The 13,697-nt window shown below is 40.0% G+C and overlaps 1 protein-coding gene across 14 annotated transcripts in view; it reads left to right on the forward strand.

Moving 5' to 3' along the window:
* The window catches only part of Vps13D (vacuolar protein sorting 13D), a 250,150-nt gene that overhangs the window by 32,544 nt on the left and 203,909 nt on the right, over positions 1-13,697 (forward strand). For all 14 annotated transcript variants that reach the window (XM_076208559.1, XM_076208564.1, XM_076208569.1 and 11 more), the window contains exons 6-14: positions 2,011-2,128; positions 2,299-3,239; positions 3,347-3,464; positions 3,699-3,907; positions 6,120-6,266; positions 6,359-6,431; positions 8,961-9,150; positions 12,615-12,756; positions 13,491-13,573. In XM_076208559.1, the coding sequence (XP_076064674.1) occupies positions 2,011-2,128; positions 2,299-3,239; positions 3,347-3,464; positions 3,699-3,907; positions 6,120-6,266; positions 6,359-6,431; positions 8,961-9,150; positions 12,615-12,756; positions 13,491-13,573 (2,021 nt within the window). The remainder of the gene's footprint in view (positions 1-2,010; positions 2,129-2,298; positions 3,240-3,346; positions 3,465-3,698; positions 3,908-6,119; positions 6,267-6,358; positions 6,432-8,960; positions 9,151-12,614; positions 12,757-13,490; positions 13,574-13,697) is intronic.

Here is a 13,697-nt window from a genome sequence, read left to right on the forward strand (position 1 = left end):
TTCAATGTAATCCCCTTCCAAGTTTACACACTTATTCCAAAGGCCGTGGAGTTTACAGATCCCCTCTTCCTAGAAGCTTGAGTCTTGGTCCTCCAAATACACCTCTACGGCATCAACAATGTCTTTATCTGTGGCAAAGTGTTGACCGCTGAGCTCTTTTTTTCATCTTGGGAAATAGTAGTCTGAGGGAGCCAAATCAGATGAATAGGGTGGATGTTCAACTAGCTGGAAGCCACAATCATGTATTGCAGCAAGAGCCACAGCGAATGTGTGTGCTAGCGCATTGTCCTGATGGAAAAGCACCCTAATGACTGCTTTCTATGCCTTTTTTTTTTTTTTTTTTTTCTCTTGCAGCTGCCTTATTAAGTTGGCATATTATGGTCCCGTAATGGATTGACCCTTTGTCAGAATCCACCAGTAACACCCCTTCAGAGTTCCAAAAAACAGAAGCCATCACTTTCCCTGCAGAGATCACCGATGCTTCCATTGTTTTGATTGTTCTTTTGACTCAGGCTGGAAGTGGTGAACCTAAGTCTCATCCATGGATCAGCATAAAAAATGGCAAGATTGTTCTTTGACATGCTGAATCACTGCCACTTCTAATCAGGTCCAAGAATTTTTGGGACCCATTGAGCTGAGACCTTCATTTCAAGATGGTTGTGGATAATTGCATGAACATGTTCCTGGGAGATACCCAGCTCTGTCACAATAAAACGTTCAGTCAAATGCTGATCTGTAAGGAACATGTCAGGGATTTTGTCAATGATTTCTTGATTGGTGACAGTGGCAGGCCTTCCTTGACGAGGGTCATCTTCCAGGCTGTCCCTGCCTCATTTGAAATCAGCTGCCCATTTTTTTAATCATGCTGTATGAAGGAGCATTGTCTCGTAGAGTAACCATCACATCCTTGTGGATTTCCTTTGGAGTTAAGCCCTTAATGTGGAGGTATTAAATGACTGCCTGATGACCAATTTTGTCCATTTTCTCTACAATACCTTACTGTTCCAAATCAGTTACAGACGCTCCTCTACTTACGTTCATTCGTTTTACGTTTGAACTGACTGTAAAAAAAATTAGCACATTCTCCGTAGTACGAGACGTTCAAACGATACTTACGCATGACGCTGCATCCATTGTTTACATGGCACAAACGACAGACAGAACGTGCCTTGCCACCTCCTCCTCCCCCTCCTCCTTCTCCTCCTTCTCCTCCACCATCTCACTTTATGTTGCTTGAATTTAATTGATTTGAAATTAATGTTATTATTTTACAATGTTATGTTTATAATTAATGATTTAGGGGTGTTTTATAAGATACGGTAATAGAATTTATGGATGTACTGTATAGTACAGTATGAACGGTCATACATTACTGGAACGTACAGTAACAACTTACTTTCATTTTCACATTACGTTCGGCCGTTCGGAACGTAACTAAAACGTAAGTTGAGGAGCGTCTGTATATGTAAAACAAAAACCAAAATATTACATTAAAAGCTTGAAAATTCTTATACCAGTTTATGAAAGATTAGATTTTGTGTGAAAAAAGCTAAAATCTATATCTCATGTCCTACCATGGGCCTCGAATTTTTCAATCACCCTTCGTATATATAAATTTTATATACATATATATATATATATATGTTTATATATATATATATATATATATATTTATATATATATATATATATATATATATATTTATATATATATATATATATATATATATATATATAATATATATATACACACACATACATTCACACACATAATTCAACTAAGAGGAACTGAGGTAAGAGGGAAACAAGGGTGGTGGGTGGAAGTGGAATGGGGGGGGGGTGGATGCCTTTGACTTAGTTCCTCCGGCATAAGGAGGATGGAGCCCTTGGTATAGATAGATAGATTACCATGATTTTAATTTTCCCAAAAGCATTTAATGCTTAGTGTATTAAAAAGTTTTTATGAATATTCCCTTCATACATATTCCTCTATACTTTTTTGTTGTTGCAGATTTGTATATGGAGGAGCCAGTAAAATGGCCTATAAATTACTTGAACTTCAGAACCTTGCTATCTACTGGGACACATCCTCAGAAGTGTATAGTAATAAAACATTAAGTGAGATAGCTGTAAGTTGTCCATATGATATTTGTATATTGCTGATATTTGTAGAAAATAATGAAAAATTTTGTTGAAAGTTTTGAATAGAGAAGGATCATACAGAATTATACCTTATGAAAGACTCATGCTGCTGTAAACTTTTTAACTTTTCTTTGTAATTTTTCTCTTTTTATTTCAGTCTCTTATGTTGTGCTCAATTGAGAAGAAAAATCATGAATATATTTTATTACCTGTAAGTGCTACTGCATGTGTCAAGAGAAACTTAAGTGAGGCCCCGTTACGCTCACGACATTCCCCCCGAATCACGTGTGACCTTAAACTTGAGAAATTTCCCCTCAGTTTAAGTGACTCGCAATACAAGCAGTTAGTCAAATGGAATAAAGCTTATGATTTGTTAGACAGAGCGAGACATTTCCGGAAGTGGAGACCAAGGACTAGAGTGAAAGAAAACCCGTATGATTGGTGGCAATATGCAATACAGTGTCACTTAGACAGAATTCACAGAAAATACAGTGGAAGAAGTTGGGCATTTGCACACCAAAGAGCAAAGGACATTATTGAATATGTGAATATTTATTGTGAACATTTACAAAACCCAGCTGTAGTGACAACAGAACGAAAAGCACACAAAATGGGTGTGGAACAAGATTTGGGTTATGAGGAGCTTAGAGTGTTAAGAGAAATTGCAATGGAAAGAGTGAGTAAGGAAGAGCATAACAGGAGAGATAGTACAAGGAGAGTAGTAACAACAGACATCGCATCATCAGAGTTATCCACATCACCCAAGCAATGTGGAGAGGGAATGCTACAACGTTGGTTCCCTTCCTGGGGAGGTTGGTATTCTTCTGAGCAACCACAGACAAACATAGAAGAAGCTGCCACACAAGAGAGTCCAATGCTTTCTCTCCCCCCACCTGAGTCTCCATCACCCAAAGAGGAAACACCACCCAAGGGTTCATTAGAAGAGGAACTTCTCTATGTTCTAACAGACAGCATAGAGAATAATACTTTCATGAAAAGAGATGCAGTCTTTTGCCAACTGAGTTTCACTCTGAAACAGGGAACAGTGTCTTTATTTTCAAGTTCTCCATCAAGTCCTTCTTCAGATAAAGAGCCTAAGTAAAGTTAATCAGATGTTGCATGGTGGTTGATACAATTTGTGATAGTATGTTGATTTTAGGCATTTAAGGTTTGGATTAATATCACATTTGAATTTACATTTCTAGACAAGAACTTCAGTTTGAGCTTGAGCTGGAGAGGGTAAATATGGCTTTGGAGTCTAGACCAAGGAGCAAGTCTTATAGGTTTGACATTGAACTTGGTTCCATGAATTTGAAGGATAAAGTAAGTTGAAATAAAGTAATCCATATATTTACTTTGTCTATAAATGTTGAATAAATAAATGTCTATAAACAAGGGTGGTGGATGGGAATGGAATGGGTGGGAGTGGGTGTGTGCCTTGACTAGCTACCTCCCTTGTAAGGTGGAAGAGACGCTTGTTATATAGATAGATAAATGTTGAAACTATAGAAGTATTACTTTATGCTAATCTATGTACAATCTTTTTTTTTTTTACAGGTAACTGTCGACACGGCCTTTCCCCTTTTGGTTTCACCCCAGAAGCAGGATCCTGGACGTGGAATCAATTCAGCTATGTCAAGAACATCAGCAATGTATTCCAAACTTACTAGTATTTTAGCATCGCCACAGGGCAAATTACCAAATGTTGGTCCCCTCTTCTCTCTCACATATGAAAATCGTCCTCTTAATTCAAAAGCTGATCATAGGTAATTTCTATAGTGAAGTATGTATTTTGAATAGATGGAATATTCTGACCTAACCTGTTTCATAAATATTTTTGAGTGGATCAAGAGGTTAGTTGCTATTTGATGAAGTAGTTGGGGTAAACCAGCTCTAGCTATTGGGCCCTGCTGTGGAAGAACTATGACGTTGAGATTATGGGTGATTCTTCTCACACTATTTTGATGGATAATTTGACCATGTGCAAAGTACACATACACACTCAGATCACTAAACAAGCCCTTCAAGACAGACCACCAAACTCATCACTCCATCAACAACCCCTAGACATCAACACCACAGAAAAAAAACTACCACACATGATAAGAACCACACTGGCATGCCTGCACTCAGGACACCATCCAGCATTATAATAGTATCAACACAGAATAGGCCTGGCCACATGTTCAGACTGCCCCACCCCATTCTTCACACCTGATCCAGGATTTTTTGGCTAAGTACCAAATTCCTCAAGTTTGCCAGGCCCCCTACTCTCTAGATTTGGCTCCTTGTAACTTTGGCTATTTCCCAAGCAGGGTCCTGATGTAAGAGCTAGGATGAGAGGATGTCATGCTAAGTGCAAGGTTGCACCTGGTAGCCATTCCAGAACAGGACTTCTAGAATGGTTGATGGGTTAATTGTGTGTGTTTGTGCATGTGTGGATGGGAGGGGGCTACTTTAATTGATATTCAAGAAGAACTGAAAAAATAAACCATTTATTGTCATAAAGCTTAAGGTTGGATGATTTTTTAACATACTTTGTTCCCAGTGTCAGGACCTTAGTAGCAGTAGTAGTAGCAGTAGAAATGGGTGGCAAAAGTTAGGCTACTAGCCAACTTCACAAAGACTGAACTACAGGTGGCAAATGCCGCATTCATAAATGGTATTAAAAAGAAGTGGAATTACATCAAAACTTCCTAAAACTCACATCCTTCCTGACAAACATCATGTCACAAGATCAACAGAAGGAAACCAACATGGATGAAATCAGAGAAATTAGAAGAAACATATCAAAAGGCAGGGAAGTGAGGTGGAAGGAGGAGCTTCACACCTTATTAGATCAGCTATTGAATTATATGAAAAGAAAGCAATGACACAAGAAGATAGGGTGTCCAATTGGCTGACAGCACTACCAATCAGGGCAAAGGGATTCAACCTAAACAAAAGAGAACACAGGTATCATTGCCCTGTGGTATGGATGGCCATTGGAAAGTCTGCCTAACAGATGTTCCTGTGGTACACAGCTTGATCCAAACCATGCAATGATATACAAGCAGGGAAGATTCATCTGCATGAGACATGATGAAATAAGGGATCTCACTACCCAAATGCTTTGGGAGGTATGCAAGGATGTGACCATTGAACCAACACCTCTCCTACTAGGAGGGGAGAACTTTTGACATGTCAACACTTCCAACACATCAGATGAAGCACAAGTGGATGTCAGCGCATGAGGTTTCTGGACATGGGGACAACTGGCCTTCTTTAACACATGAATATTCAATCCAATGGCTCTTTGTTATAATAACCTAACTATTGAGGTGTCTCACTCCTGAAACGAGAATGAGAAAATTAGGATGTACAATGAACATATACAGAATGTGGACCAGGGTTCATTCACCCTGATACCTTTATGACTTCAGGCAGGATGGGCCCAAGGGCAAAGGCATTCTATGCTCATCTAGTAAAGGTGCAGAACAGAAACAGCAACCAAAGAGCAGTATTGTAGCATGGATTGTAGACTATAATTCTTACTGTTACGATCAGCTCTCATATGCCTGAAAGGTACCAGGTCCCCACCCCCTAAATCACTACATATACAAAACCTCAATTTTGAGTAGACTGTAGTAGAAAGTAGGATAAATGATCTTTTGTATTTGGCTTCATCAAAGCAAAATTATACAAAATATAAAAGGGTAGTTGACCACAGTCATTGGCAAGGGAGGGTCCAATGAACTGTGTCTCTGGGAGACAGATCCTGACTGCTTTCACCATGCAATTCCACAAGGATGGAGGTCGTTTTAAGTCATTAAGTTGTAGTAGTAGTAATAGTAGTACTCAGCCCACCCATTGAGAGTGGCTTTTATAGCCTTTAACCCCTTCAATAATAGATGCCACAATGCACTGCATTGTTTGTAGACTTCAGTTTGAATTTGCATGATGAATATATACAATTATAGATTGAACTTGTCTTTGCAGACTAGTGGTAAAATCAAGTGCTCTTGATATTGTGTATAACGCATCTGCCTTCCAAGCCATAAAGGAGTTCTTTACAACACCCTATAGTAAGAAGGAAGTTGATCACAACACCCAGATGACAGCTCTCACTTCAGCTGCAAGAAAAAGGTTGTGTATGAGAGAATATCAAATTTATTGTTGATTTTTCATGAGGTATTACAGAGAAGATTTTTCTGTTAATATCTGACTTTATTTTATAGGTATGAAGAACTTAAGGAACAAACAAAGCTGGAACTGAAGAAGAACTGGGATCAAATTCTTGAAGGGAGCTTGGTAAGTATGATTCTCACAGTTTTAGGCAGAAGTAATGCCATAAATCCATCAAAGTTATTTTATTGTAATGCATACATGACAGTTTTGTTGAGGTAAAGAGAGGAACAGGTAATGATTAGTTAATACCTCATTCTGGTTGTAAGAAAATAATTTGTTTTTCCTATGTAAAAAAGATTCATGTTATGTATATTCATAATACTAAAAGGGTTATTAATTACATACTTGTATGTCATAGTTTGGGACCTATAATGAGTACCTGTGAGTGATGGTCCTTTAAGATTGACATCAGAGAGGATCATCCCACTTCAAAATTCATCAACATTCTCTCCTTCACATGGAGTGAAAGGGTTGAAGATGATCCCTAATATGGTTAGCAGGTGGTAGTATATACATACAAACATACATATACCAAAGGCTTTTTTTCCCCTTAAAAGGGAGGGAGCCAAAAAACAAAGGCATAAAAACCACTCCCACCCATTCCATCCCTGTCACACTCTACTCCCCTCCACACTCTTCCCTTCCTCTGATCTTGGCATCTCCTGGATGACAGGTCATCCCTGCATCTTGTTCACTGCCCTGGTAGTATATAAGTTGAATAAATCAATAATTACTCAATTAGAACAGCGGAAGAGGGAATTTTATTGCTAGTGTTGTTTTTTTGTGTCAAGGACTCATGATGTGTACCTGCTCATGGTGGTCTTGCAAGATGGACAGCAGAGCTGCCCTTTTACAAAACCTGACACCTCCTCCAACTCTGCAAACCCAAAGGGGCTGACACTTAGTCTCTGGACCAGTCCTAAAATTTCTACGAACTTAAACTGTATTTCTTCCATATTTTCACAATCAGTGACCACTCCCTCCCCTTCTCTTACTTTTAGCCAATGACAAGAAATGGTCCCACGCCAATACAACACAGACAATATTTTAAAGATTCTCCCCAGAGAGATCTATGGAAGGGCTCAAGGACAGTTGCCAGCCACTGTGGGGCCCTGGGTTTCTAGTCAGTGAAAGTCAAAGCAACAATTATTATTATTTGGAAAAGGCTTATGACAGGGTAGACAGGAAGGCACCGTGGGAGGTATTGTAGATATATGGGATAGGAGGAAAGCTTTTAAGAGCAGTCAAGGGTTTTTACAAGAATAGTAGAGCTTGTGTTAGAATCAGAAAGGGGGAGAGTGAGGGATATGTTATGTTGCCTTGGCTGTTCAATTTATACATGAATGGGGTGGTGTGAGAGGTAAATGCAAGGGTAATGGGTCGGGGATTGGAGATGGTTAAAGAAGATGGGAAAAAGTGGGAGATAAGCCAATTGTTACTTGCTGATTACACTGTGCTTGTAGCAAGATAAGAGAAGGGATTGAGGAAGTTAGTTACAGAGTTTGGGAAGGTGTGCAAAAGAAGGAAGCTGAAGATAAATGTGGGCAAAAGTAAGGTTATGAGATGTACAAGGGAATAAAGTGGCAGCAGACTGGAAATGAATATTAAGGGAGAGGGACTGGAGGAAGTGGATAGTTTTAGAAACTTGGATGTGAATGTGGCAGGAAAGGGAGGATTGGAGGTGGAAGTAGAATGTGGATTGAGAGAATCAAGTAAATGCCTTGTGAGATTAAGAAGTGTAATGAGAAATAGACATTTGGGAATGGATGCTAAGAGGAGATTGTATGAAGGAGTGATTGTGTCAACAGCACTGTATGGGGCAGAAACATGGAACTTAAGAGAGGAGGAGTTTGAATGTGTTTGAGATGAGGTGCCTGAGAAGTATGATAGGGGTTACTAGGCTGGATAGAGTGAGAAATGAGGTGAGGAGGAGGACGGGGTGGAAAGAGAGTTGGGAGATAGGGTTGATGAAAGAGCATTGGGATGGTTTAGACACATGGAAAGAATGAGTGAAAAAAAGATTATTAAAAGAAGTGTGGAAGGCAGAGGTAGGAGTGAACATGAGGGGTTATGAAGGATGAGATGGATGGATGGGGTAAGAGGGGAATGTCTGTTGAGGAAGAATGGGAGAAGACAGAAGATAGGGGTGAATGGAGAATGGTTGTGTATAGATGATGCTGTAATGCATGAAAGGGAGTGGATGGGGGGTGGGGGTTGATGGTGTATGTGTGAAAAATAAATTGACACAACCTGAAGGGATTTCTCCCCATCTTCTTTTCTGCATGAGGGAACGGAGAGGAAGGGTCGCCAATTTAATGAAGTGGCCTTGCTGTGGAGGTGTTGTACCATGCGACAGTGCTTCTGACCCATGGCAATGGGCGAGATGCTGGGATAACCCATTATCCAGGAGGAGCCAAGAGGGAGTGGAATGTGTGGGGATGGAATGGGTGGGAGTGAATTTTTTGCCTTTGTATTTTAGCTACCTCCCTCATAAGGGGGAAAAAGCCTTTGGTAGATGGATGTTTGTACTTGTATATCATATGAATTATTCAAATTCTAAGGAGGAGAGAAAAATGTTCTTTAATCCTTTATTTTATTTCCTTTCTGTCTTTAAATCCTGTTTATTTGTATATCTTTTATCTTAATTTCAAGGTAATGAGAAAAAGATGGGACATACAGTTAGATGTTTCTGCACCACAAATTATTGTACCAGAGCACTTCCACGATCGCAGTGCAACTCTTGTGGTGCTGGATTTTGGAAAACTTTTGTTCTGTTCAGCCAGGGATGGATTAGAAAAAGCAACTCTTCAAGATGAAATTGAAACCAACAGTGATGATGAAGGTGAGACTGACCATTCACTGTGTGATTATGTTTTGATGTAGTTTGTAGCAATGAACCATCATTTAATGTAGTTTATCATTTCATTGGTGATAACCAGCACCTCTATCCATGAGGACAGTGTCATGCTGAAGAGATGGTCATAGAGGTGGTAGAAGAGGGCGGCAGGAAGGAAGGATCGTAGAAGTTAGCAACATTCATTTTAGATTGGAGATTAGTCCTCAACCGTAAATGAATGTTGCATGACCTGATGCAGAAGGATCTCCATAAAGTTCTTAAAATTGGGTGAAACCTGTGTAGTCAATATCACTCAGGGATTTAACACTATATAATTTCTAATGGGGAAAAGGGAACCACATAGCCAATGCCTCTGGACTTTACCACTAAAGCTCCCTATTTAGTGACCTATGGGCAATGTTTGGTTTTGTGGGATGCTGTAGGTCTCCAGCAAAAGAGAACCAGGTCAACAAATTGATTAGTAGATTGATTACATGAATAGTGAGAGTATGTAATTATCCTCCGTTGATTCATGAACCTGTCATACTGGGGGTGAAAATAAGGAATAGGCTGAGGAAAAGACTGCATAAATGGTGTGAATGAAGTCAAAAAGGCTTGTGGTCAGGATGTTAAACATATAGAAATGTGCTTGGATGACAGAGTTGGAGAAGATTGTGTAGACCAAGGTGATAACCTGTTCTTTGAGAGGATGAAGAGAGGTCACCATACAGTGAAACAGTAGTGATAATCTGCTCCAGCAGTTGGGTCCTGCTGTGGAATAGCTGTGCCTTGTTGCATTACTTTTGACCCAAATAGTGTGGTGGGGAGACAGTGCACCCCTTTATCTTTGAGGTGGTGATATGTTGGGGGTTGTTGAGTAGATTTTATAAATAGGTGCATGGGTTTTGACTTGGACACCCCTTTTATAAAAAGGGAAGGATCTTTGGTGTGTATATGTATATATACACTAGAACCACAGTACTCGAACATCTTACAGATTGAACAAATTGGTTCTTGACAAAAAAAAATGCATCATGTAGTTGACCATAATATTGGTTCTAGACCAACATGAACAGAGAAAAATGGATAATGGGGCAAGATTCAAAGTTTTATGGAAAAATATCCTGATAAAGTTGTATCCAACAGATCAGTAAAATTGTTTTTTGTCTTCAACCAATTTGGTTCTAACAGTTTCCTAGAATGGATTGTGGTTGAGAACCACGGATTACTGTATACATATACATTTATATATATGTGTGTGTATATATATGTATCACGGGAAAACCACAGTTGTTTTCATGTGATTGACAAATGTGGGATTGCATTTTTCACCTGTAATATATATATATATATATATATATATATATATATATATATTATATATATATATATATATATATATATATATATATACATACACCAAAAACTTTTTTCCCCATATAAGGGAGGTAGCCAAGCCAAAGGCACATATCTGTTCCCACCCATTTCACTCCCATCCACCACCCTTTCTTCCCTCTCATCTTAGCTCCTCATGGATGACAGGTCATCCCTGTACCCTGCCTACTGCCCTGGGTCAGAAGCAATGTAGGAAGACACAGTACATCCACAGCAAGGCCACTTCATTTGATTGGTGACCTCCCCTCACCATTTCCTCATGCAGAAAAAGAGAAGACATGGAGAAATCCCTTCAGACTGCCTCTAAATATCATTCACACATAAGCTCCCTCACCTCCTCATCCCCTGCCCTTCCCTTCCTTGCATATGTATCATCTATGCACACCCATTCTCCACTCATCCCTATCTCCTGCCTTCTCCCTTCCTTGCTCAGTGCCCCCTTCACCCCATCCAACCATCTGGTCATCCCCTATATTCACTCCCCCCACCTCTGCCTTCCACACCTCTTTTTACTAATTTTTCTTCACTCATTCTTTCCATGTGTCCAAACCATTCCAATACACTTTCATCAACCCTATCTGCCAAATCCTTTTCCATGCCCGCTCTCCTCCTCGTCCCCTCATTTCTCACTCTATCCAACCTAGTAGCCCCTACCATAATTCTCAGACATTTCATCTCAAACACATTTAAACTTTTCCTCTCTGCCTCTCTTAAATTCCAAGTCTCTGCCCCATACAATGCCATCGGCACAATCACCCCTTCATACAATCTCCTCTTTGCATCCATTCCCAGATGCCTATTTCTCATAACACTTTTTAATCTCCCAATTAATTTACTTGCTTCTCTCAATCTACAAATTACCTCCACCTCTACTCTTCCCTTTCCTGCCACATGTAACCCCAAATACCTAAAACTATCTACTTCCTCCAGCCTTTCTCCTTTAAGACTTACTTCCAACTCAGTGCCATCCTTCCCCCTTGTACATCTCATCACCTTATTTTACCTACATTTACTTTTAACTTTCTCCAATCATATACCTTCCCAAACTCCATCATTAACTGCCTTAATCCCCCCTCTGACCCTGCCATAAATACAATGTCATCAGCAAACAACAACTGGCTTACCTCCAAATTATCCATTTTCTTTAACCATCTCCAGTCCCCTGCCCATTACCCTCACATTTACCTCCCACACCATCACATCCATGTACACATTGAATAGACATGTCGACATGACACATCCCTGATCCAGGCCCACCTTTACTTCAAATCACTTGCTCTCTGTCTCCAATTCTAACATAGGCTCAACTACTCTCGGAAAAACTCCATTTCATGCATCACAGCATCATCCATACACAACCATTTTCCATTCACCCCTATCTTCTGTCTTCTTCCGTCCTTCCTTAACAGACATTCCCCTCTTTCCCAATGCCCCTTTTACCCCATCCATCCATCTCATCTTTGGTCGCCTCCTCATGTTCACTCCTTCTACCTCTGCCTTCCACACCATTTTTACTAATCTTTCTTCACTCATTCTTTCCATGTGTCCAAACCATCCCAAAATTCTTACATCAACCCTATTTCCCAACCCCCTTTCCACCCGTTCTCCTCCTCACCTCCTTGTTACTCATTCTATTCAGCCTAGTAACCCCTATCATACTTCTCAGACACCTCATCTCAGACACATTCAAACTCCTCCACTCTTCCTTTCTTATGTTCCATGTTTCTGCCCCATACAGTGCTGTCAGCACAATCACTCCTTCATACAATCTCCTCTTAGTATCCATTCCCAGATATATGATAAACAAAAGATCAGGAAGCCCCACCTCGAAAAGGGAATAGAAGAACATAGGCTATTTCAAAATCATTCACCAGAAGAGTAAAACATTCTACTCCAGCAGGGCAGGTTGTCATACATATGCCCAAGTCATATAGTGTTGGTGACTTATACTTGCATTCATGCTACACATTCATAAATATGTAAGAATTTTGCAAGCAAAGTGTGTAAGTTTTCTTAGTTGTCAAGAAGCAACCAGTAGGCCTACTGATCTCAGTTGTTTTATGTTTATTTTGTAGATGAATTTGCAACTCCTTGTTCAACACCTGAAGAAATGGATACACTTGCTGCAGATCAGGAGAAAGGTGTTGAAAGGAGGACCTCAGCATCTGAATTTCCTTTACAAACAGAAGCAGAGCTTCATGAAAAGATATATGATAGGTAAGTTTTTTTTCAGGAAAGTTGTTTGTGTGCCTTTGTTAGGAATCTTTGTGTGCATGTGTTTGTTAGTTTGTGTTCACATTTATCCTAATGCCATCATTTGCTGCTAGACAGCTTATAGCTAGAGGTAGCTTATTGCCAGGTTGAGTGTTTGAGCACACTTCAAATCAGAGTTGGGGTCCAGGTTTTGAACTATGGTACTGAAAACTGTTGTATAGGGATGATGAAATACTGTTTGGAGTAACAAATTATGTAATCCAAAAAAGAATGTAGTAGTGCAAGTGTTCCTGTGGTATCTGACAAGATCAGTGGCATAGCCAATACTTGATTTTCTCTCTCTCCCCCTCCCTTTCTCCCCCTCCCCCCCTTCTCTCTCTCTCTCTCTCTCTCTCTCTCTCTCTCTCTCTCTCTCTCTCTCTCTCCCTCTCTCTCTCCCTCTCCCTCTCTCCCTCCCTCTCTCCCTCCCTCTCTCTCTCTCCCTCTCCCTCTCTCTCTCTCCCTCTCTCTCTCCCTCTCCCTCTCCCTCTCTCTCCCCCTCTCTCACTCTCTCTCTCTCCCCCTCTCTCTCTCTCTCTCTCTCCCCCTCTCTCTCTCTCTCTCTCTCTCTCTCTCTCTCTCTCTCTCTCTCTCTCTCTCTCTCTCTCTCTCTCTCTCGGATGTGTCGTCACATGAATACTTTAGTGCAGACAATGAGAATTTACCATTGGCTTGAATAGATATTGTTTTTGTTTCAGATACGAACTGAAGCTGTGTGACCTCCAGGTTTTGGTTGGGAAAGTACGAGATAATTGGCGATTTGCATACTTGAAAGGCACAGGTGATAACAAATTATCATTCTCTTTCTATCTGTCCATCTTTTTCTCTGTTTTTTATGAATAAGAACTAAGGATATTACCTCCTTCTTTTGAGCTATAATATTCCCTATCATATTATATCACTTG

The sequence above is a fragment of the Oratosquilla oratoria genome, chromosome 25 (genome assembly GCF_046742065.1).
Source record: "Oratosquilla oratoria isolate Oo_2021 chromosome 25, ASM4674206v1, whole genome shotgun sequence".
Classification (NCBI taxonomy): domain Eukaryota; kingdom Metazoa; phylum Arthropoda; class Malacostraca; order Stomatopoda; family Squillidae; genus Oratosquilla; species Oratosquilla oratoria.